Raw genomic sequence first — 25,049 nt, forward strand, 5'->3', positions numbered from 1 at the left:
TCGTTCGCGTAATAAAATGAACGCACCACGTGGAGCGATTAATAAGACCTCTGCCGTTGTAAAATCCCCAATAGCGTCACGATTCAAGTATGATCGAATGACGTACGATCCTGTGTAACGAGAATAAATCGTGCGTCAATTTTAATAAAGCCTGCGTGATTTCATATCATAGCCAATACTGCCTCGATGATTATACAGAAATAACAACGTAAACCAAACATGAAAAATATGAAAGAAATATTAGAGTTTGAAAAGTGTTCGGTTTACTTCACAATGGCCAACCAGCGTAATTCCGCTAGCGGAACTTGAAGCGACACAAATTTCACGTTGAACGTGCGACGACTCGCACGAGCGTAAAGGTAAACGAATTTCCATACGATAAAAAAAATCGTCCTGTACCTTGTACGATGCATTCGAATGCACTGATTTCTGTGGACGCACGCATGTAGGCGAAAACATGTTGTTGGACGATTTATTCGACCTGGAGTAGTCGTGGAGCTTTTCTTTAATACAATTTCGCACGTCGCGTGTCGATAATAATGCCATAATCATTCCATTACTGCGAGCGCAATAAAATTTACGCGTGTCTCTACGGACGCGCACGAGGTTCCCTTCGAATCGTCGGACTTCGTTTCGGTCACGCTTTCTACACGAATCCTGAAAACCTGGTACTGTCTCCCACGATCGTACGTAATCGGAACGCGTCGCCTCGATAACTATAAACGCATTCTCTAAACAAACATTTATTTAACGAAGGGAACTTACTGGGGGTGAATCGATACTATTTTTCAGAGAAACAGGGCTTAATTTCATTCCACACGTACAAAGGGATCTGAGTCATCAAATTGACCCTACGCCACCCTCGACGATGAGACGGAGAACGTTGACGCAAGGGTGGTCGAGGAACCAACGCTTCGTGCCACAAAATCCTGAAACGGCCTCCGATTTTACACGGATACGTTGTTACACCAGCGATTATGCAAACGGGGCGCCACTTTCGTTTGCGACGCCACCTTTGTCTCGAAGAAAAAGAGCGCCATTTCGCTTCGACTACGTCGAGGGACACTTGGAAGGTGGACGAAGAGCCGTGGACCAAATGCGATCGCAGACTGTTTAAGTGTTGTTACGTCCTGTACAACTTTCCATTTACGAGAACATTGATTTGTTAAATATCTATGAAGGTATGTGACTCTCAGGTTAGACGGGGTTAGGCTATTTCTTTCCAGGAAAACGAAGGGTCAATCCTGCAGTCATGTTTCCAGTAACACCATTGGCGATCTGAATGGCTTACGTACAGTTCAAATTATATTTATACTATTTTGAATTTATGAATGGATCATATTCAAGATACTTGTTGAAGTTGTCCTTGATTTTATTATAAAATATTACGTGATGGATCGATAAATAAAATGTTTGGGATTTCTGTTTGTATAAAAATAGGAATTTAAGAGCAAAATTGCCATAAAAGATACGTACAAAATATTCATTAAACAATAAGTTACAAAGATCTTAATTTACCATTTGAAGCATCGCAATAGATACTTCAGCTCCATTCCACAACTTTTCACTATCTTTTCCCTTTTATTTTCTAAAGATCATACTCTCCAGTCTCCTGGCGAGTCACTTCCCCAGCTCCGAGGTAAAGCGGAAAATTCTCGTGAATCGATCGTTTCTTTTAATTCAGAGAGGGCTTCGCGAGGCACAAAGGCGTCTGTCTGAAAGCCACCCCCCAGACAACGGTCGAGTCCTGGCGAGGGTTGCGACGGTGGTACGAACTTGAACGAGCCGTGAACACGTGGATCGATAAACAATCGCAGCCAACTGTATTTCGCCCGTTATCAGTCACCCACTACCGGAATATTTGACCTCTATATAATAAATACAACTGTGACGTCGTCGACGTGACGCAACCAACCACCCACGTTTCGTATTGCAACCAGATTGGAACGTAACAAGCTACAGCATAGGTCAAATTCATTTATATCGTTTGCAATTATATCCGTTTATTACGTTTATTACGTATCCTATTAATGAAAATTGGAAGGACAAGGAACCTTGTATAAAATTGTTGCATCGTGGCAAACGCTTTGAATCTTACCTTGGCTAGTTGTTTGTTTATACAGAGAATTTAAATTGTCAACAAATATTCGCAATTTGTTCAATCACCACTAGACTTACGAAAACAAAACCTGACCTACGCTTAAACATATCAATTTCCTACTTTTCTCTGAATCAAATTTTGGTCAAATCTGTCTTCCTAGTTTTCTATATTTACAAATGTACACGCGTTTAGTAGAACTACGCTGATTCACTCGTTTCCAACTAAAACCAAGGAAAAAGGCAAGTGAATTGCAAAAAGCAAACCAAGAGACCAAGTTTCACAGGAATTGTATCGATAATATCGTTAGAATGACTAATGTGATCGAACGATCGAACAAAGAACCGATAACAATTTCCCGTTTTACTAAATCCTACCATTAAATGGACCGTTTATTTTGAAAGTGGTGCAAGTCCATTTTCTTTTGTTTCGCGAAAATTGATCTGACAATTAAAAAATATAGGTTAATTATATGAAGTCTGGAAATGTTTGTACTAATTTATCAATATGTAATTTGATTATATAAATTTCTTTTAGGCGAATGTAACTAGAATAATTGACAACTTCCAGGCTGCAAATGGACTTACATCTCTTTCATAATTAGTTAATTGTAAATATCACTTAATTTCAATTTTCAAATAACAAATATCACTTAAAATATATCTCATATCAATCAAATTTTGTTTATAAATAATAACAAGAAATAAAATAGAACTAGCATTTTTTTTATGAACGTTAATTACATTTATATATTGTTAAACTTAACAGAAGATATTAGTATTATTAATTATTTATGCTCTTCGTGTGGCAGTGTTTTGAAATATTCATGATGCACAAGAGGTATATAAGGTAATAGTTGTTGTATATCTTTATATTTTTCGTAAGTAATAGGCTTGGCATCGTGATACAACATTTAAATAAAACAAAGCATTGGCCTTTTCTAAGATATTAAATACTAACTAGTTATAAACAAAATGTTTATACTAAATTAACCAGTTAAGTGCGTTCGACGTGTATACTCGTCGAACCAAATCTCTACTGCGGTGCGTTTGACGTGTATACTCGTCGTGTAAAATAAAAAATTACCATTCACTATAAAAACTCGAAATCTCAATAAAACATAATAAGAATATTATTTGGTGGTATGTTCCCCTTATATTACCAATATGACCGCTATTTTTAAATTTTCTAAACTATTTTCTTATTTTTCTTGTTTATTCTTGCTATCTTCAATTTTTCTTGTTTATGTATTTTAGCATTTTTTGACAATTTTCAAGCTTTTAGCAAGAATAACGTATTCAGAAACGAATTGTTAGTCTTTGTGACGAATAAAAAAGTGTAATCCTGCCTCGTTATTCATAAAATGCATAATAGTGCCATTTGCCCTGCGTGCGACGTGTATACACGTCGTTGCTTGTTTTTAATTCCGCACCCTGTGCTGATCTTTTGAAACTAAATTCCACAGTTAACTGGTTAAGCGTAAATTACGTCGTACCTAATTTTTTTTTAAAAAGGACTTACACGACTTTCAAAATAAACGGTCCAAATAATTCAAATTTACTCGTCCGTCGTTTCTTCGCGAGGAAATCCTCGAGATGACCGCTGCAGTTCCGTGGACCACCGGGAGAGCGCGGATCGAAACGCGAACTTCCCGTTTCCGCGGTGCGTTCGCGGTGTACGTGACCTGGTGCATATCGCCCCGTCTCCCGTCTCACGTTCCTAGCCGTGCAATTCACCGAACGCTAAATCTTGTTAACCCGCGCGAGGCACTCCAGCAGTGGGGCCACTCCTGTCAGTCTGCACACGAGGGCACGGCCCAGCAGGCAAAATCGATACCGGCGCTCGCCAACCCTGGAATCGCCGGGAAACGAGCCGCCCCCACGCCAGTGGAAATCGACCCGAGAACCGTGCCTTCCTCGTCTCATTTTCGTAGGTCGAAATGGGGTAACTGTGCGACGAAGGATTCGTTTTTTTTTTCGTTCTTTTCGAGGGACACCAAAGCGACACTGTTCGCTTCGGTTGTTCCTTTTATGTTTGCGAAGCGAAAGCGTGCTAGCTTTATTTAAAGTTGTCTCGCGTCGATGGTTTTCAAGCGATGGTCAGGATAATGCTTCGTACCGTAACATCTCTGTAGGCATAGAGTATTTAGATGCGAGTAGCAGATGTTGAACTGTTTGCAATGTTTTACTTCGAAAGCGTTTGTTGTTGTAATATTTGAACGAAGCGGAAATGTTTCATAAATTGAGGTATTCTTGCTGTAATTAGCCTAGGGAGGTTAATTAAGAGAATATTTCAACCCTTCACTCTGATGCGGTCCTCGAAATTACAATTCGTGTTATTTAATATTGTACTTGTGAACGTTGTTGAGTGTTCGAGGGTGTATTGGTCCAAGAGATGGATTAAGAGAGGATGATGACGGAGAATTGAAGCTTTTCTGTCGCATCATCTTCGACTCGTGAGATTGGAACGGTCTGCGAGCAAAAAAACGACCCATTATGGGCGTTCACTGCACAAGTAAAACGAAATCTTTCGGGAAACAATTTCCTTAAGAACCGTCTATCTCAAATCTACAATAACGATAAAAAAATTGTCCGCGTGTATCCAGATTTTCAACCGTAGATTTTACTAATTTTTTAGTATCAAATTTCTGTAGCAATACTTAATTAAACGGCAATAATTTCCAAAAGTATATCCTAGGAATTAGCCTTCTAGAAAAAAATTCCTCCTAAAACTAACTAATAATAAAATAGCTAATAAAATAACTAATGAAATAACTAATAAAAAACTAATATAAAATAACCAATAACTAATGTAAGTAACTAATAAAAATTACTAATAAAAAATACTCATAACTAATATAAGTAACTAATAAATAACTAATAAAAATTACTAATAAAAAAAAACTAATAAAAATTACTACTATTAATTATAATATTGTTATTACTAATAAAAATTACTAATTAAAAATAACTAATATAAATAGCTAATAAAATAATTAGTGCCACTGACTAATAAAAATCTATAAAATCAAGAAATCACATCCTGATACCAAAAGGTTCAAAGTTAACCCCTGACCTAACCTAACCGAACATCCGTTCCAACGAAACGCGACGACCAACTACGAATCCTCGAAAATACCCTCGTCCAAGTGTGTCCACGGTTTCCATCCGAAATCTGAAAAATCTAACGATGAATCAGAGATGGTGCAGCCGCACTGGAGCAACAACCTCGTTATTCATAGCCGCACGCCGTTTTGGATCTCTCCGCGAACCTCCGCGAGCAATTACGATCCTAAGGTCGTTTACTTTCCTCCTGTGCGTCTGTTCGCGCGCGCGCGATAACCGCAGACCGGCTAGAAAGCCGAACAGGACGATACGACCGAGGCCCTAGACGAGAACGATGTTCGTTAACCCCGTTTGGCTCTCGCGCGAAATTCACGCCGATTTCTTCTCGATAATCGTCGCTGCTGGTTCCACAAGCGTTTCGAGGGCTCGAACTAACGGGACGAGCAATTGTAACGCGATATATCGGTATTAAAACGCATTCGCGACTGCTTACATGGAATCAGGTAATTTTAAATTTTATTCCAGGTCGTCGCTGATGTGAATTCACGAATTCTGCGATTTCTGTTCTGATTGCGGCAGCTTCATCAAATTTTATCGTTTTTATCCTCGAATTAGCGATATAAGTTTGTGGCAACCAGTTTTGGGAAATTTATTATTTTCGTTGGTGTTTAGTATTAGAAGCGTAAAAATTTGTTTACTTTTAAAGTTTGGTCGCGATATCGATTGTTTGTAGAATCGTTTTATGTGTTTGAAATTATTTTTATCAGCTTGTGTTTTTTGATCAGTATTTAAATACGAAGGTTTAGTATATTTTGAAAGTGTGTGAAACACCCACTGGCAACTAAACAAATACCAATTTTAATATATGAATATGCACTTGTTATTTAATACTGTTTTTTTCTGTTTTATTTTGTTCGTGTATTAATTTAACTAATTATTCTGACCTAAACTGATCATTTGGTATTTTTATACTGACGTTTTTGGTATTAAACCCATCCAATTATACTCATTGTAAGTCGTAATTTTGGCTAATTAGTATTTCTTTAGTTGACAGTAGGGGCTTCACATATTTTCAAAGAATACTGACCCTTCATATTTAAATGCTGACGAAAAGGAATTAAAATACTGATAAGTAAAAAACTGACCATTTTATTTATTGTCATTTCTATTTGGTGTATCATTAAGTTACCGCAACTTCCGGACTTAAACTCGATTGAGCACTCGTGGAATGAGTGAAATCACCATGTATCGACAACAACAGTTCCTTACTTTAGTTTTCTAATTTAAAAATGGTATTGAATGAAATAAGAGCAGAAAATCGAAAAGAATTGCATTCTCTAATCAACATAATTTTCGTACCAATAACATTAGATAATACGTGTTAATTCCGTCGTTATTATTAAGAATTGATGAAATACATTTTTGTTATCGGCTATTTTTTTCTACTAAAATATAATTAACTTAAACACCAACGCGAATGTATAATAAATAAAACGAATTTCTCTACTACATGAAACAATTATCCTGATTAAATCGCCCATTTGTCAAATATATTAGTCAATGGAAAAAGAATCAGTCCACGAACCGATCGAGTCACACACGAATATCAAACGACGAAACATTTGCATACAAACGGTTAGTCAATCCACTGATTATAATTCGCAGCTAATTACCCTCGAACTTGAACTCGAAGAGACCAGATCGGAATTTAAACCAAATAACCAGGATCTAACCGCGGTACAATCGCCGTCGGCTGTGTCATCGGTCTCGCGAAAGCTTTTCTCCACTTTCACACGAGAACCAGCGGCACAAAACACGTGTTCACCAACAGTGGTAGTCAACTGTCATTAAAACGAACAGAGACCATTTCCTTCGTACAATTTAACGCTAAGTTTCATTTCGACCTCTCTGAGAAAACTTTTCGTTGATTTTCGTCAAGAAAATTATTGTTGTATTTTATGAGAATATTTTAATTAGATTAGAGATTGGATTTGTGATTATATGTCTTACAAATGTAAGCAAAACTTAATTAAAATATTCTCAGAAAATACGGCAATAATTTTCTTAATGAAAATTAACGAAAAGATTTCTCAGAAGGGTCAAAAGGATTCCTTGATAAACCTAGTGTTAACAACATGGAACAACAATGGCAAACTTATGAACCACGAGTCAGACACTGACCCAGTAAGTCTTTTTAAATGACGTATGCGTTAATTTTTACATCGTGAAAGAAAAAGTAGGCAATGAGAAATATAAAAAATTAAAGTATAAATATCTAACGTTGATTTTGTAAGGAAAAATATTTCCAAGTGGACGAGCTGGCTAACTGATTTTTTATCGCGCTTTTCTTTATCCCGTGTTCATTCGAATACTCGATGCAGAGGCGTCACTGGGTATAGTGTCCCACCTGATGCGATAATTCATGGTGTTACACCATTGATATCAATCTTTCCACGTCCACCTTTATTTAGTGCTCTTTCACTTGCAGAAGTAAAAGTTGTAACACAAAAAGGGCATGTAAACCTTTTTAAAGAACTTCTCAAGAGTGAGAACCAAAGAAAAGGGTCAACTTTCAAGTTGTTCTGTTAACAAATGTTTAGTGTTTCCAAATCATTGGCTAGTATTAAAAAGAACTAATGAACAAAATTTGACCTTAGCGCAATTACACGAAATTTACTTTTCGAAAAGGTTCGCTGACATAGAATCTAATCAACAATGGCGACCCACAGTGTACCTCGCGCTAACAAAAACCGCGATCGTCGCGCTAAAACTCCGTTATCCTTTTATGCCATCGAACTCGCATCCTCCTCGTACTCTCACTTATCTATTTCTCCTTCAGCGACGAATCGTGGGGCACGCGAAATCGCACGGTCGAATTGCAACACGCGGTGGAACCTTGAGGCGATTTCATGCTCACGTAGGTGTCGTTGAGTCACGAAGACGCGTGCATGTCCCACGTATCGCGGCCCACGGGGCACGTTTTCACGAAAAACGATCGCGACAGAAGGTCTTGTTGCCTGCCAGGTGTTTTCACTTGAAAGAAGTTCTCGCGCGCGCGAGTACGCGACGACGTCTGGTCCCCCCGCGGTTCCTCGCGGAAACGATATTGCGATCAAGGTCGAATCTGTCGAAACAGTTAAACCAGATCAAAGTCGGACCAGATCTCCGACGATAAACGACGATATCGATTCGTTGAGACGAAAATAAAGCGAGCCAACGAACCTGCTGTTAATTCGATTCAACCTCGTCCACTTCCAGGGAAAAATGTGCGGATTCACTTTCTAATGACAAACATTTTCAAGGTGTGCTGTGCATACATTTGAATTGCAGAACGGACGAGAACCGTCCATATTTTGCGATTACTACAAACGAAAATCGAAGCGGACGATACGGTGATAGTCGTTAAAACAGATACGAGAACATATATAGGAATATTCATGGAGTATTGAAATTCTGAATGACTGTTCCCAATCCAACGAAGCAATGATCGCTGGTGGACGAAAGAAGAGAAAGTAATTTGCATTCGCGTGTAAATTTTGCAACCGCGACGTTCTTTGTTGTCGCCGTGTAACGAGCATATCCGACAGCCGAGTTCCGCAAAACTGGCGGGAGAGACGTTTTTTTTTTTAACGACCGTAATCGAACCGCCGCCATTTGTACAAACGTTTGACTTTCGCAGCCGATAGCAGTTTCGTAACGGCAATAAGAAACCGATCGACCGCAAGGGGCCGCTTCCACGATCGATGTCCACGAGTTTAGACTTCTGCGGTTACGAGCCTCTTAAATATAGGACACCATATCTCTCAGTCTCCTTCGTTTCACCCTTATTCTCTCTCCAACGAATCGGTGTCACGTAACAGGCTCGCGGACGTATCTTCTATTGTTCGTCGGACTAAAATCGTGGCGAGGAATTCCGATCGAAGATTGCAAAAAGCAGATGAACCGATCTCTACTTTTCTAACGGTTGACACAGTTTCACGAACGCAAATCGATTTTCCTGCCGAGTCCATACCCGTTCACGCCTCCGCGAGTCCCCCGCCTGGCGCAATTACACGAAAAGCAGGAAAGAGCACGAAACTATCTCACCGTGGACAATAATTACGTGACTCAGCCACGATTCGAGCGTGTGGCTTAAATGTTATAACCTTCGTGCTCGTCGAGTGTCCTTCGTCAGGACGGAAAAATCGCGTTAAACGGCTCAAGTGGATCTAATATTCTGATACGATTAAGAAATAATCGTCGAAACCTGCGATCTTGCAGAAACGATTCACGTTAAAATGGTATGAAGTACTTCCTGACGATAGAAACGTCGTACTTCGTTCTAGTTTCGTTTTCTAGCTCTCTAATTCCGCGAACAAACGTATTTCCTACTCCCATTGATGTTTGATGAACTTTAAATTCCATTTGGAATATGGTTCACCTTGAAGTACTTAACCCTTTGCATTCATCTGACGAGTGCGACTCGACAATAAAGAGAACGAATGTAAGTTCCATAAATATAAATTGCACATTCTCCTTTGAAATAGACTTCAAACAGAACGCTTCAAATTGTAAAAAGTTGTTAGTAATAAATTGAAAAATAATTTAGAGTGTAATTAATATCAATTATAATAAATTATGTGGTTTAATAAAAATGTGGAATATATAATGTTTAAAACGCGAAATAAGTCTCCGGTTAATTTTCATTTCTCTATTATTTTTTTTTATGAGACCCCAAGATTAATCAGTATGGTTCATAAGGGGTTGAAGGATATAATCGTGTAAATGTATCTAATATAATCAGTATAGGAAATGGTTTACAAGTAGCAGTCGAGGAACTGCCCTTTAAAGTAAATCTCAAATAAAACACTATAAGTGGTAGAAAGTTGTTTGGCAACAAAAATTGAGAAATTTAGAATGCCAAAGGTTAATATAAGACACATTATACGAAACAATAAAAGTAATATATAATAAGTAACATAAGATAGTTTAAGAGCATGATATAAAATTTTTAGAAAAATAAAAATTTGATCCAAGAAATTTTTCAAACTGACTCATCCCTCCCAAAATCATTCCATACGTATGTACACAATACAGTAAAAACCGAATGGCAGAGTGTAACAGTGTTTCACGGATAGTTGTACAAATCCAGCTGTCCCAGAATCCTCTGTTTCATCCGCAATCCTCGACGCATCCTCGTCGATCCTCGAAGCATCGTTTCCGTTCGAAAGGAAAGTCTCTGCAGGAGCGACTGGTTCGCGGCTCGATCCTCGATCGGACGCTTGCACCGTGCGTGTTTCAACATTGACAAAGGCCAAGCAAAGCGTTCGAGGCGTGCGACGAAAAATACGCGTGCACCGCCGCGATGCTCCAGTTCTCCAGCACGCGGATTCGCGCGAATCGATCTTCTCACGCGCGTGGCTCGATCGTGAGAAAGGCGGATGTCCATTCAGAATTCAGCACGAGAGTAATCAGCAATCCGTCTCCTTTCATCTCTCTCTCTCTCTCTCTCTCTCTCTCTCTCTCTCTCTCTCTCTTTATTTCTAGCGCCCTCAGCTGCTCCCTTCGCTCCTCGTCGACCGAACGGAAACGTGAAAGCAGCAAAGGTGCATCGCGCGGGCACGCATTTTTTCCACGAACCTGAAATCGATACGACGACCACGCGAGAGAGTCCATCTCATGTGTACACCTTGCGGGAAGAGCACGGCGGCTGGGATCGACCTACTGAACCGATACGTTTACCACGAGATCCACTGTGCTTAATCGTGGGATCCTTGGACTGAATTTTCGTCCCTCCGCGTAACCATTGTTCGCTTTAACGACCAACTACCGCTTTTTTACCGCTACTCTCGATGCTATCAACTGTATCGTGTATTATATCATATCATACTTGTCGGATGGTTTAATCTTTGCTCTGAAAAAGGTACGTGTATCATTTGCGTTGCGAATTATACCATTGTCTGTCTTTTCATTAAGAAAAAAAACAGTACATTCCTTCGCATATTTTGGAACGTAATTTGAACGATTTAATTGTTATGGAAAGGAAGATCCTTCAGGCTTTGTAACGTTAAACAGCGATATTATAATGCTTTCGATTCAATCCTACGTTTCATCGTACCGATCGTACGTTTTAAGAATCGGAACACCTCTCGTCGAAGCGTAGGCTAGATTTTCTCTTCGCCTCGAGTCGAATGACTGGAAGTAACAGTACCCGTGGCATTGGCATCCATCGCAGCATCCGTCGAACACGTCCGATCTGGCTCGTTTATCGTTCGAGTCGGGTTTCTTTGCGCGAGGCCCTTGCCTGCCCCCTCGAATCCGTATTTCCCGAAGGAGAGCCACGGCTATCTTCCAACAATGCACGTCCGACAATGGAGCTGCTTTATAGACACCGAAATAGACGCCTCTCGTGGCTCAGCGTCGTTCAATCACCACGGACCCATGCAGAATGCATATGCCCGTCGAAATACGGATGTGCCCTCCACCTCTCACATGCTAGCGTGAGATCCAAGACGGAAATCAAAATCTACGAGAAATGTTTTCCTCTCGAGCCAAGTCGAGATGACTTTGGTCATTGTATACGTACATGTATAGCTACTGCATAAGAGCTAGCCAATTTTTCTTTGATTTCTTCCGGTACTACGAACTTGAACGCTTTTGTAGTATACCTGGCTACTTGTTGATACGGTGAATCACTTGGAGACAAAGATCGACGCGGGTAATTGTTTCTCTATGTCAATACTATCCATTCATGGAGTCTTTTATCTAAGGTGTAAATGTTCAGAAATAAATTAGTAGACGTAGCGTTGACTTCCTTCTTCTTTTGTTTGCACGTACATTCTCCTTAAAAATAAAATGAGATTGATCTTTGTATTGTAAGTACACGTGTCGCTATAACTTTCAGACTATGTCGTCGGAGTGCAATTTTCGAACCACTGTGTTGTACGAGGAGTGTTGAACTAGGTTACATCTCTTGGAGCACCATGTAGAGTGCACAAAAGGGTGCTTCTGCGTTAAGTCCGCGGGTCTCTACGTAAACTCTTCAGCGTTATATCGAAGTCGTATTCTTCCAAGGTAAATATGAGGCTTCTACCGAGTCAGCTACATTTTTTGGTACGTTCTACTTGCTCCAGCTCTAAGCGATCCTGCGGAAAATCTTGTATACGAAATGCTGCCATAATTTTCCGAATATTCTTCATCCAAGTCGCACTTTTAAAGTTGCAATGTTTCTTCCAATACCAACTGCTCACGTGGTTTATATTCTTTCAATACAATAATGTTCATATATGTATACAAAGTTTTTTATATTCTATAAATAGCTACTTATTTTTATTTTATTTAATTCTATAAATAGTTCATGAAAGAAATAATTGTACGAATAAAATAGCACCTGAACAAATTATGCACAGTTCAATTTCTTCGTAATAACTGCACATGTAACTGTTTCTATGAAAACGTGTTTCATTCTAAAATTATATTCTAGAAACCGTTTCTATTTTACCGAACTCAAAACAGTCTTACAAAATAGCTTCTTCTCTTTCTACGTCAACAACGCATTTGTCTTCCATGTCACTTTCGTTTTCCCAAATCTTCTTTAACTTCTCCCTCCAATCAGTTGTTTCATTCTGATCCTCATCGCAGATGAATTTGTATTGGATTTATTTACGTCTCCTCGGATTTTATGTAATATTTCCGATTGAAGTAACCTTATGAACGATCAACAGCGGAATTGATTCGAAAATGAAGGACGAGATTCGTCGAGCGCTGCGTGTTTTGTAGCAACCTGTACGAAATAGTTGAACGCGTTCCTACGTACGCGAAGCCCGCACTTCTTCCTCGCCTCCTGCATTCCGCGACGCGCCTCGTTAGACTTGACACGTATTACTTTGCATTCTCATAAGCGTTATGCCGCCCTGCCTTTCTCATAGCGCCAGGCAGAACGCACGACGACGCGAGATCGCCGAGGGATCGACGCAGTCGACGTCGATGTCGACTGTGTCCAATTGGAAAAGAAGAGAAAAAGAAACGAGTTACCTTCCAGACGGTTTCAACCAATAGAAAACGATGGAACCAACCGACACTTTGAAGTGATTCTCGATTTTCGAATTCAAATTATTATCTACAACGTAAACAATAATATTTATTAGAGAGATAATTGATATTATAGTAATGATGTAACTTGTAATTGCAAAACATATTGACATATCATTGAATAATATTTATCCTAGCATGTACGTATCGATTAATTAGATGCAAATGTATTTAATATAGTAGTATGCACTGTCATCCGAAACGTGTGGCTTATTAGAAAATATAATTATCTGCTAATACTAGTAATGAGTACAAATTTTTTCAATTGAAAACGATAACCACGAAAGATATATATATATATATATATATATATATATATATATATATATATATATATATATATATATACATATATATATTTATCCTTCAGTAGAATTAAATTTACAAAAATATAGAAAACGGTTTGCACTCTCTTGCGACCTCTGAAAGTAATTAAATCCGGTATTTTAATGAGGATCGATAAAAACGATGATGAGAATAAATATGCGTTTCCAATTATATTTTCCTCTATACGTAATTAGAGCAGTGGCGATGACAGAAATGAAACAAACATGAATAACACCAGCGAGTGGTCTAAAACTTGATTTCAACATTCCAACAACCCGCGAACCATCGAGGATGTGTAACACGCACGAGAGTGATACGGTCGACCGATTAATTTCTAACATAAACAGAACGGCAACCCCCTCGATAGTAAGCATACCTTCGCGTGCGCGAGGCGTGCGCAAGTTTCATTGACTCACCGAGTTATTGAACGTGTCCCAACGAATTACAAGTTGTCCGCTGCATTACGATTGGTTTCACCAGGGACGAGCAACTAGCAGAGGTGAACGAAACGCGCCATCGCGAGACACTCGTGTTGTATCGCAACGGGAAAGAAAAACCAATAACTCGCTGCAGGCTACGTTCCACGGCCGAAAAATTGCATTCCACTCTCGTTCCATTTTGTCCCGTGGCTAACCAGTGGCAGAACTTACGAAACGAGCGTTACAGCGGGTTTCACAACGTCGACAATCGTATGGGAAATAACTGGCGGCAAGAAATTACTTTTACTCGATACAGATGAGTCTGGCCATTGGGGTCACGTGCTGTAACAGCACGTGACAGCGTGTATGTTGTTAACAATTAACACCGCGAAACGATGCAACAGGGACAAGGTGTATGAATTCATTTTCTCGATCGTCTCTCGAGTTCGTATTTCTGTACTGATGTAATAAAATAGCGATGGCTGACTTTTGTACCATAGGATCGGATGGCGAACCAGTATCGAAATGTTCGCTAGAGAGTATCGAGTTCGGTGAATACATTGTTCTGTCGAAAGTACCGAATTTGAACGCAACGTGTTCACGTTTCGAATGCTACGTGGGTCGATTAGTCAGCATAGTCGATAAATTGTCAAACAGTCGAAGCTAGTTACGGTACAAGGTGAATCGAAATCAATTCGCGCTGACACCGCAACGGTTCTCTTTCTCTTTCAAAGCACAGCGCTACCATCGCCGCTTCCTGCTTTATTTATTACGCGAACAATTAACGATAAACAAAGTTTTCTTCTGTCAGACGTTTCGTAATTGCGTCGACACGCGATCGGCTCGTTTTACTACGTCCACGAAAGTGAAATATATTCCCTGTGCGAATATTCCCGCCTAGCCTGGTGTATTTTCTTTGTGGCCGCGTTACAATAGAAGGGGAGAGAAAAAAAGCAAAATGGAGGAGGAAGGGGGGGGGGAGAAGGATAGAGGGAGAGAAAAATAGAGCTTTCGAATGCGCGATTATTTCCGCGGAGCAGAACCGCGGCTCTGTCAACCTGCGTGTTTCGTCGCTCGCAATACGGACACGGGTCGGACAGAGACACGAGGCAAAGAGAGAGCAATAAAAAGAAGAGAAAGGTATGATAATTACCAAGGAGTCGTCCCCATTGTCAGCGCTCATAGCCCACCGCTAGCGCGAGGGAATTCGAGATCGTCGTCGTGGTCGTCGTCTTCGATCCTCTTCGCCGCCCTTCCGGTAGAACAACCTTGTTCTCGTCATTCTGCGGCGTATCCTAAATCCGCAGGACACTCGGAGGACTCGTTAGCAGACACCAGCGGCAACGTCTCACACCTGTCATCTGGCATTGCAGCAACGACGCGGCTTGAAGTACAATGATTAACGTAAATGCGTATATGTATATATGTATATGGTGTCGAAGGGACGAGTTGGAGAAGGATCGAGTCTCGGACAGGACGAACGCTGGTAAGAGTGAGAGAGAGAGAGAGAGAGAGACGACGAGTGAAAGAGAGAAAGGACACTGACACACGAAACGTCAACGACACTAGCACGCCGTTGTGTTAGCCGTTCTCACGAAAGCGTCGCGAACTTTTGAATTACGCCACGGATACGTGTCCCGGCACAACACGCCACTCGAATCGAGACAGGGCCCCCTTTTTTTCGCGTCACACCAACCGAGCAGGAAGCAAGAGGAGAAACGTATAATAAAGTTTGCCGCACTAAATAAACTAACCTCCGTACAGGCTCACGGGCAGGCGCTAACTTCCAGCGGCACTCAACTCGACAACTTGCTAATGCCTTTCCCTTCCATCGCGTCGCCGCCAGCCCCCACTATTGCTCGCGTACGAACGGTGACCAGAAACAATCCGTTTCCTATCGAACTGCTTCGCGCAGGGACGTCTCGATCGCGCGATCGTCTCGCTCGACACTGCAGTCGATCGTTTTACTGTCCAGTTGTTTCATGCGCGACTTAAAATTCGCTCGATTCCACGAGGAAACGACACCGCTGGACGCGCGCTATTCCCGCTACGGGCGCCATGTTGCTCGCCGCGTGCGCGCGCATCTGGCTTCACAGCAACAGATTTGAATAACGATGCAGCGGGACATTTAAATCGGCTGTCATAAACTAGCGGAGGTAAAAGTTTACGCGGTGGATACTAATTTGCAGTATCTACCGTTTCTTTCGGACAGATATTCAATGATTGCATATTATCGCAGTATTAAACGAAGGAGAGAGGTGAAGGTAGAGGAAATATCATTGTGCAATGTTATTTCCGACATATTCTATGGATACAGGCAATTACAGCCAAAGTGATCGATTTCGAAAGGATTGCAATGCGGATTAAGATGTAATACATAGCGTGGAGTGACATGAAAGAGGGCATTTCACGAACGACCGTAAACGTAATAATTTCGCATAACGAATGAAGGATTTAAAAGGATAAAGTATCGTGAATGTAAAAGGACGAATCAATGAAATGTTGCAAGATGCACACATAATGAGACAACACATTGTACGATAGACAAAAGACTTTTTCACAACATTTAATAAAACACTATCAACTATGTATGCCTTTTTTTTACTCAAATACTCTAAAAGTTACTTACATACGTGTAGTTTATATGTATAATTATGTCATAAGGAGGTGTCACGTCCCTCGCAACGTGCCAACACGACAGATCTACGTTCTTCTCGTTTCTTCTATTTTCGAATGCGGGATTTCGTTATCATTGTACACTGACAACAAACGTAACGATTTTAGGCACCAATCAGCGACGATGAACACAGTGTAAAACACGGAAATAGAAGATCGTTAACAGCGCTTGGGAATTGACACGTCCAATAAGTATGTATAAATTTAATACTATCGTCGTTATCATTGTTTCCTTATGCGTAATATTTCAATTAATCGTGGATATAGCGATCAACGTCCCGGGATGCTAAAGAGGTCTATGTCTGAAAATCTACAAGGTGAATAACAATGGGTGCAAAAGAACGTCTGAACAAGGCATATTCGCCATCAGACTTTGTTTATCGTATAGTTTTCTTCCAAAAAAAGAACAAACTTATCGCGGGTATGTTTTCTCATCTCTCCTCGTCTACCTTGAAATTGCGATCGCGGAATAAATAAACAAAAAGAACGAGCCACTGATTGTTCTGGCACAAGGACTCTATAGAATTCGAAAATGTATAATTAAAAAGAACATGTCTCTCGCCTCGTTTCACATTTGAGTAATGTGCGCGATATTTAGAAAATGAGCTGCAATTTCAAGGTGCTACGCGTAAAACAACGAAGGAAAAAACAAAAGAGAAACGAGGGATTAAGATTATGTGTTCTGTAGACAGCGTGCGCTTGGTATGCCAACCAACCATGATTCCTCTAGCAGTGGAAATATGTGTGTATCCGCGATGTATGTGCATTCATTGTGTTCATACAACACGAGGAAAAATCTATTCTCTATCGTTATTTACCGTCGTTCTGTTGATTGAAAAACCATTCAAACTCGATCTTTTTACTAACTGGCATAAAAAAGTCCCATAATGTTATTTTCTTAACCTACGATCCTGATAAACTGCGTTTTCAATATGCACAAGTATCACAATCGCTCGCATTCTCGTGTTCGTGTATAAACGTGTCTCGTGTTTCGTGTGTGTGCCTTCTTCCCCTTCCCAATCACGGCAAAGCGAACACCGGTTTCAATCCCGCTGTCGCAATAAATACAAAGTTTTCCGCCATCGCCGCTGTCGCACGGATCTCAAAATTGGTTTACTTTTTTTCTCTTCTTTTTATCTCTTTCGCGCGTTTAAAAAAGACGCGAGACCCCGCGATCCTACGATTAAAGTATTAAAGTTAAGTTATTACAAACTGCAATCTAAGCTGATCCCATATGTTGTTTCTTGGTCACAACCTCGTTGAATTTTTTATGTAATTCCGTTACAGAGTCCTTGTTATTTTCAGGAGACTGCTCGTGGAGATTTTCGACGAAGACCCTCTCTCGAGAATCCTTCGCCTACTTATCGGCCTCGGATTCTCTTCAACATTTTTTTGTATCTTTTTTTTCATCTTTTTTTTCATTTTTTTTTGTCTTGTTTTTCTTTTCAGTGAGTACATCGTCTTATTCGCGCGATCGATTACACAATCGACAATCTTATTATAAAGAAACAAGGACAATGTCTCAAATTTTCATCCCGGGCGGACGCACATGAGCCGCGTAATTTTTCTAACGACATCCACGGGACGCGTAGTTAACCGCGAGTGATTTTCGAGAAAAACCAATTTGCGTTCTGTTCGAAAACCACGTACATAAACAATTTACTCGGATTTACCTAACACATGGAAGGACAACTGGTCATAGTTCCAACATGTTCTTACGGAGATAGGACTCCATTATGTTCCGGGTTTTGTTCTTTCTGTATTTTTTTTGTTGGCTCGCGAGGATCCTCGCGAACTCTGGTTTCCGTTCTAAACTCGCTACGGTCAAAAACGACGTTTCGACAGGCTTGCGCATAGATAATTCATCGTATCTACAGTTCTGACCTAAGCAGATACAGTCTCGACCATTGACTTTTTAATGATCTCTCCGAAATTCTCGTCGCACTCTTCCGTACTCTCCGACTGTTGCTCGTTACCTTGGCTCTTCTCTATATCGACCTTAGCTGCGTTCCCGTGATAAGTACTGTGCGCCTGCGGCTCCATTTCGCCGTAATACGAGTATCTACCGGACAAAAGTTCGGAGAACGGCTCCAATTGACCCATCTGTTGAACGACAGTGTTCATCGGCTGCACCGAGTTTAAATTCGTGTATTGCGATCCAGTTGTCTCGTCTTGGGCGAAGCTAGCCTCGTAGCTGGAAGAGTGTTGTCCTGAATGGACCTGGCAGTTCCCCTGTATTGATCCATTGTCTTGTCCGTAAGGCGCGTAGTGTGAGAACCCTGGATTTCCTGGCACCGTTTGGAATTGCGGCTGAAATTGCACCCTAGATGTAGAAGGAAGGTTAGCGTAAGGCTGATAATCCTGATAAGTAGGCTGTTGAAAGTTTACACCGGCACCCGTTTGGCCTGAGAACGTTTGAAAAGCTTGACTAAACTCTGGGTGAAGTTTTCTTTGAGGCCCCTGCGTACCATCGACAGTGTCTTCGCTGGGATAACAGTCGTCACGGATCGCGTAAAGATCCAGACTGTCCTCCCTCGTACCGGGCACCTCCGGCTGGCAATTCGTCCCGCCGTCCCTGGCGTCGTGATTCTCATAGTGCAGCGTCGTGAAACCGCCGCCGTTCAGACACGATTCCGGGCTACGGTTCTCTATCACCGAGCCCAAATTGATCTCCCTCAACGGGCTTCTGCCGTTCTGATTGTCGGAAGCGTCGTGATCAGCGCCCTCCTCCTCTTCCCGCTGCTTCTTCTCCAATTCTAATCGCATCAGCGTGTGAATGAAATGCGTCCGTACGCGTACCGGATTGAACTCGATCCTGCCTGAACTGTTCGCGCAACCGTCCCGGGTGCATCCGCAAGGGAAACCCGCTCGATCGACCTATCGACACGAATCGTCATCATTTCTCGTTTGTTCTATAAGAAACATCCGTACATTGTTTATCCGCATCGGTACTAACCTGGCACTTTACGTTAGCTCGACTGCAAGGGCAGCTCTCCGGATCGCAGTATCCCTTACACCCGCAACCGCAGTGTTCTCTGCTGGCTCTGATGTCACGACACTCGTCCTTCTCGATCGCGTCTATTCTACGCACACCCGCCGCTCTGAGCAACGCTCGCCTTTGCCACGTAGGCACCGGCTGCAGGAAGTAATAACTATCGATGTCCAGCTCCTCGTTATCGCTCTGCTCCTCGTCCGTATCGTCGCTGGGATCCTCCGAGCTCGAGGCAGCTTCCGCTACGCAATTTGCGGCACGCTCGGACCGCAATTGAGCTAGTCTGGCGCGATGAATCCGCCTCTGTTCGGCGGCGTGCTCCGATAACGAGAACCGTTCGGCGTGAGTATGCGTCGCGCTCATACCAAGAGTGCTGCCACCCTGGGAAGGATAAATCGATTTGGCACACCATATTTGTACGTGCTTATACGTTACAGTACGCATAAGTAGCGCTATTTAACAGTCATTTAACTTTAGAGACCATCTGGACGCGTGTTACACGCTGACAAATTTATTTGCACAGAAAAGAAAAGATATTTGAGCCGAACTTGAAAATATAAAAAGTCTTTTCGATACGAATGTCTCTATTCTTGCAGACTTTCTTACGTCCTTTTCAACAATGAAGATTTAGCGCGTTCTAATCTTAGATGACTCGCTCTACGCGCTATAAACAGCGGGATAATGATACATTGTTGAAAATACTTGCGTAACGGAGTGAAATTGTACGATAATAGACTATTTACCTGCGAAGGCACACAAGTGAAGCCCTGTGCCCTTGGGAAGTAGTAGACGGTGACGGCGTCGAAGTGGATGTTGCGTTTCTTTTTCATGATCTCCTCTTGCGTGTTGCTCCTCTTTGGGCTCGGGGCCTCCTCCATGCAGTCCGTCAATCTTCGTTTCAGATTGCTCTTCGGAGGACTCGGAAAGTTCGTCAATGGCGCCTGCGGTGTACCGGGTACACCCACGTTCGGCACAAAGGTGTCCAATTGATTCACGGCTGAAAGAGATTGTCATCCTTTGTAATCTCCCATCGTTTTCATTCCCGTTTCACGGGATACGTTAACGCATTTGCTTTTTTATCGCATCAAAAGACCCATAAGAATTTTTTTACTCTTTCTTTCCAATCGAACATATATTTTGTTAACATATCGACCACTGCTGTATTACTAAGAATCTCATCCGTCTTGCAATTAACAACAATTAAAAGACGAAAGAAATGTCGTTTGACGGAAAAGTGGGTTTCAAAGATAAAAAGATACAACAGTAAGGTGGCTCTTACTTTTTTCCTTGTCGGAGAGAATATCATCCGGTATCCTATCCAAGAAAGAAGTCTCTGAATCGCTTTCCGGTACTGGTGCGGGACCAGTGTCGCTTGGGATCTCGCTACCCAGCCCAGAATCGCTTCCATCCGACCTAACTTCGTCGCGAGCACCGGTGGCTAACGCGAGGCTCTCCGCTGAGTCCTCTGTGAACGCTTCCGGCCTCTCCGGTTCCAGCCTGGACACGATTTCCGGGTTGATGTCGACGCAACACATGGACTCGCTCTCCGGGCACGATATTTGGTCGGAAACGGCGTCGTCCTCGCATCCGCGTATCCGCACGTTCGTCATGGACGATATTTCAGAGCTGTCCGAGCCAGTCTCGGTTTCCGTCTCCGTGTCGATCCCTTCTGGAGCGTCCGCGGCTGGTTCCAGCGTCTCCGGCGAGCTAGGTGTCGCCTCGGACGAATCCACGTTGTTCAACGGTTGCAAGCTGTCCGTGGATGGCAACGGCGAGTGGAACACCACTTCCTCGTCCACCCCTAATTTCTCTATCACCGCTCTGGGCGCAGTTTCCTCTTTCTTCGACTTCTGCACCGTCTGCACCGTCGTCCTGCCCATCTTTGGCGAGGTCACCCTTTGCAGGACCACCTTGCACTCCTTCAAATTGTGAATAGAAGGCGACTGCGGTTTCGCGATCGCCGTTTCCGGCCTGGAAATAGAAGAGTCCACTTGGCTGGTAACCGCGTGGTCCTCCGTGTCAGTCTTCTCGGTGCTCCTCGTCTCGTAAGTGCACCTCTGGACGAAACACGACTCCTGCGTGCCGCTACCGCCAGCCTCGCTCGTCCCGTTCTTCTTCTGCTTCTTCTTCGGCGTTACGCACGGACGTTTCTTATCCTTACGCTCCCACGACGACGTGTCCATGCGATCCAATTGGACCGTCGTGTTCCACAAGCTCGGGTTTTTGCTCATCTGGATCACTGACTCGCTGGCGGGTTTCCTCGCGTCGCTGCAAACATCGACAGGCTCCTCGCACTGTTTCGGCTCCTTGCACTTGCCGAGGTTCCTCTCGGGTGACTCGCGCGACAACGAGCAACAGGAATCCTCGTCCTCGTACTCGAGCTTCCTGACCCACGTCGCCCTCTCGACGTCCCCGTCCGCGTCCTTCGCGTCAGGCAACGTCGCCTCCACGCGGACCCTGCGCTCCACGGATCCCTGGTTGATCTCGCTAGAACCCTCCAGACCACCGTTCATCGTCACCCTACAACCTGACGACGAATTATCGGGTGTCCGATTACTCCTGGTGACGCGTCGATCGTTCGCGTTGTCGTCGAACAGGCACGAGCTCGAGGACAGCGATATCTCGCCAAGAGTACGCTCTCGAAGGCTGACCAACACCGGCGAGATCCTCCTCACTTGGTTCGTCTCGTTCTCCGGCGTCTCGACGCCGATCCTCTTGATTTCCGCATCGATCGGCAGGAAATCGCTCGCTGGCCTCTTCCTGCATATCGGCGACGACGCGACGAAACCACCACCAACGATCACTTTCAAATCCTCCGTCTGTTTCTCGACGCACTGAACGGACGTGGACGCTGGTGTCTCGGTGGAGCCTTCCTCGGTTGATTCCACGGGTACATCAGTTCTCGTCTCCGTCAGCTCGTTCTCCTCCTCTTTCGTCGTCCTGCCCAGCTTCAGACCCATCTCGATCGAGTCTGCTTGACCCTCGCGCGATTCTACACCGACCAAGTCCTCATTGTCGATCGTCTGTCGAGCGACATCGTGCTCTTCTTTCGAGTTGCTCGCTAGATCGGCGTTGTTGCCCTTGTCCGCCTCCGCGGACGCGATCCTCGTCGTGGTCCTTGGTGACGCTGTTGACGCAGTCACCGTTCCCGACGATTCTATCGAGGTGGAAGAACCTTGGGCCTCAACAAGACGATCCTGGGCCAAAGGCAATTCCATCTGGAGCGTTCGATCTGCGGGTGAACAAGAAACAGAGAGCGTTAAAACGTGTGCGCACTCAGGGGGCAGCGATCACTCGTGGCTGCGAACGTTTCGTACGTTTCCACAGACACGAGAGCGAGAGGATAAAGGAAACGTATCTTAAGTCGTTGAGTGCGTCCCGTCCTCGGTTTTCTGTCTAATTGAAAAGTGCCAGGTTTCTCGTCCCCTTCGCAGACGCCACCGTGGGAATTAATCGATGCGTCATTCGCGCGAATGGACTTCCCTGGTCTCGATCAATTCCCGTGGCAATCATACCCCCCGCGGTCGGCTAGTTTAGTTCTACGCGGAATATCATAAGCAACGGGACGCTGAAGAGGATTGAAGGGATCAATAATCCGCGCGCCGATACCGCGCACCGGTTAAGGGAGAGAAAGACACGTCGGAACGACGACGAACGTGTACGAAATAAATCAGGCGTGGACGCGAGAACGAACGTTCCTCGCCGGCTCGACCCGTCGTCCCGCCCGCCGGACCCCCCTCGAACCGAGAATCGAAACGTAACCGACGGATTAACCGCACGCGGTTCCTCGAGACGCGCGTCCCCTGTCCTCTAATCCTGCGATATATTTCTTATCACGGGGTACGAATATAAAAAGGGCCTCTGCATATAATCCTGGCCGGAGATTATTGATTCAAAGCCGGCAGGAAAGGAGAGAGAGAGGGGGGCAGGGTGCAGTGGGAAGGAGGGGGAGGTTTCTGTCTGCCTTCGGTTACCATGCGCACCTCGTACCCCCTTATATACCCGAGAAAGAGAGAGAGAGAGAACTTCGACGGACCAAGCCAGGTGTAAAAAAAAGGTTCTTGCTATCCGTTTCTCTTTTCGTTATATCTTCCCTCCTCGTATCCTTCTATTCGCCCCTTTTCCTTTCTGTCGAACAGTTTACTTTCTTTCTTTTTCTTTCTTTCTTGTCGTTTTACCTTCGAGCCGCACGATCTTCTGCCCCCACCACCACCACCTTCCGCACCACTCTGTCCTCCGGCAAAGCCCGAATCTCCGTACGCGACGAGGCTCGACCTCGACAAATCTCTTATCTCGGCGAGGCCTTTAAGTCGTCTCGCAACTCCAGCTGCCTCCATTCTGCCCGCGAGCCCGTCTGTCGTCCCTGGTGTACGTCGCGACGCGAACAACGCTGCCCTCCATAGAGGACGACCGTGTGGGACGCGAGCCACACAGCATTTGTTGGAACCGCGAACCGAACCGAGGTTCGGGACCCACGTAGAAAAGTCGAAGTGGGCCCTGACTAGGGAGCAAAATCGAAAGAGCGACGACGAACTAACGCGTCGTGGAAAGTTACGCAGCGGGACCCCCGATATCGATCGAACTGTGCCGGATAACGAAACGAACCGCCGCGAGAACGACGAGACGCGCGATGAAGGGGGTTGTAATACGAGCGAAAAGCCGCGGAACTCGACGAGAAGATTAACGCGGCCCTCTCGAGAACGAACACTAGAAGATCGGGTTCCTCGCGACGATCGAGTTCGAGCGTGGTTTCAGCTCTAACGAGAGGCCATCTCTCGCCGATGCTCGGAACAGAGCGGCACACGGTAGCGAAGAGAGAGAGCGAAGGCGGCTCTGTGCGAGACGAGGGAGCAGCGTGGCCAGAAGGTAAGCGCGGATCCTCTCCCGACGATCGAATCGAAAGCAGAGAACGCGCGAGAGAACGAAACAAGCGTGGTGGTAGCTGAAGCGGGAACTACAGAGCTGGACGTTCACGAACAGACTGAGTGTATCCGCAGAAGAAGAAAGAGACGGACGAGCGTTCTCTCTCTATCTGCCGCCCCCCGTCTCTGTCCCTCTCGTTACGACGGTGGTGATGAATACTCGATGCGAGAAAGCGAGGGAAATATGCCTCTAGATGCGGCGTTGGTATATACTCGCAGAAGAAGGAAGAAAGCGAAGCGGAGGCGCGTGCGTCGCGTTCGACAGCTCGGAGCAGAGTGAGCGGAGCTGCCTCGGTGCCGCGTCGATGACGATTCCGCTGCCGCGCCTTCGGCTACGCTCGGCTCTGTCCGCCGCCGCGCTAGCCAGCCAGTAATACACGCGTATTCCCGCACGTAGGAGTGTATGCGTGTCCGTGAATGTGTAATACACCGGTACGAGGCGCCGTGGTTCTCAAACGGCTCGATCGAACACGGGAATTC

General features: G+C 43.9%; 3 protein-coding genes and 1 long non-coding RNA gene across 5 annotated transcripts in view; 1 reads left to right on the top strand and 3 right to left on the bottom strand.

Annotated features, from left to right (window-relative positions):
- Rgl (Ral guanine nucleotide dissociation stimulator-like) overlaps positions 1-15,420 on the bottom strand; it is a 60,263-nt gene extending 44,843 nt beyond the window's left edge. For both annotated transcript variants that reach the window (XM_076908096.1, XM_076908095.1), the window contains exon 1: positions 15,133-15,420. In XM_076908096.1, the coding sequence (XP_076764211.1) occupies positions 15,133-15,162 (30 nt within the window). In that variant the 5' untranslated portion in view covers positions 15,163-15,420. The remainder of the gene's footprint in view (positions 1-15,132) is intronic.
- Positions 1-25,049, top strand: part of Med27 (mediator complex subunit 27) — a 419,500-nt gene that overhangs the window by 278,812 nt on the left and 115,639 nt on the right. The window lies entirely within an intron of this gene.
- LOC143431166 (uncharacterized) lies at positions 15,224-15,963 on the bottom strand. Its single transcript, XR_013102688.1, has 3 exons — positions 15,883-15,963; positions 15,734-15,831; positions 15,224-15,363 (listed from the first exon to the last, which is right to left on the bottom strand). It is a non-coding gene; the product is annotated as an uncharacterized LOC143431166 (long non-coding RNA).
- Positions 16,562-22,879, bottom strand: Axud1 (AXIN1 up-regulated 1). Its single transcript, XM_076908115.1, has 4 exons — positions 20,927-22,879; positions 20,391-20,644; positions 19,612-20,028; positions 16,562-19,532 (listed from the first exon to the last, which is right to left on the bottom strand). Exons 1-4 carry the CDS (start codon positions 22,863-22,865, stop codon positions 18,540-18,542), a joined length of 3,603 nt encoding a protein of 1,200 aa, XP_076764230.1. The 5' UTR covers positions 22,866-22,879; the 3' UTR covers positions 16,562-18,539.

Source organism: Xylocopa sonorina, chromosome 17, assembly GCF_050948175.1.
Source record: "Xylocopa sonorina isolate GNS202 chromosome 17, iyXylSono1_principal, whole genome shotgun sequence".
Taxonomy (NCBI): Eukaryota; Metazoa; Arthropoda; class Insecta; order Hymenoptera; family Apidae; genus Xylocopa; species Xylocopa sonorina.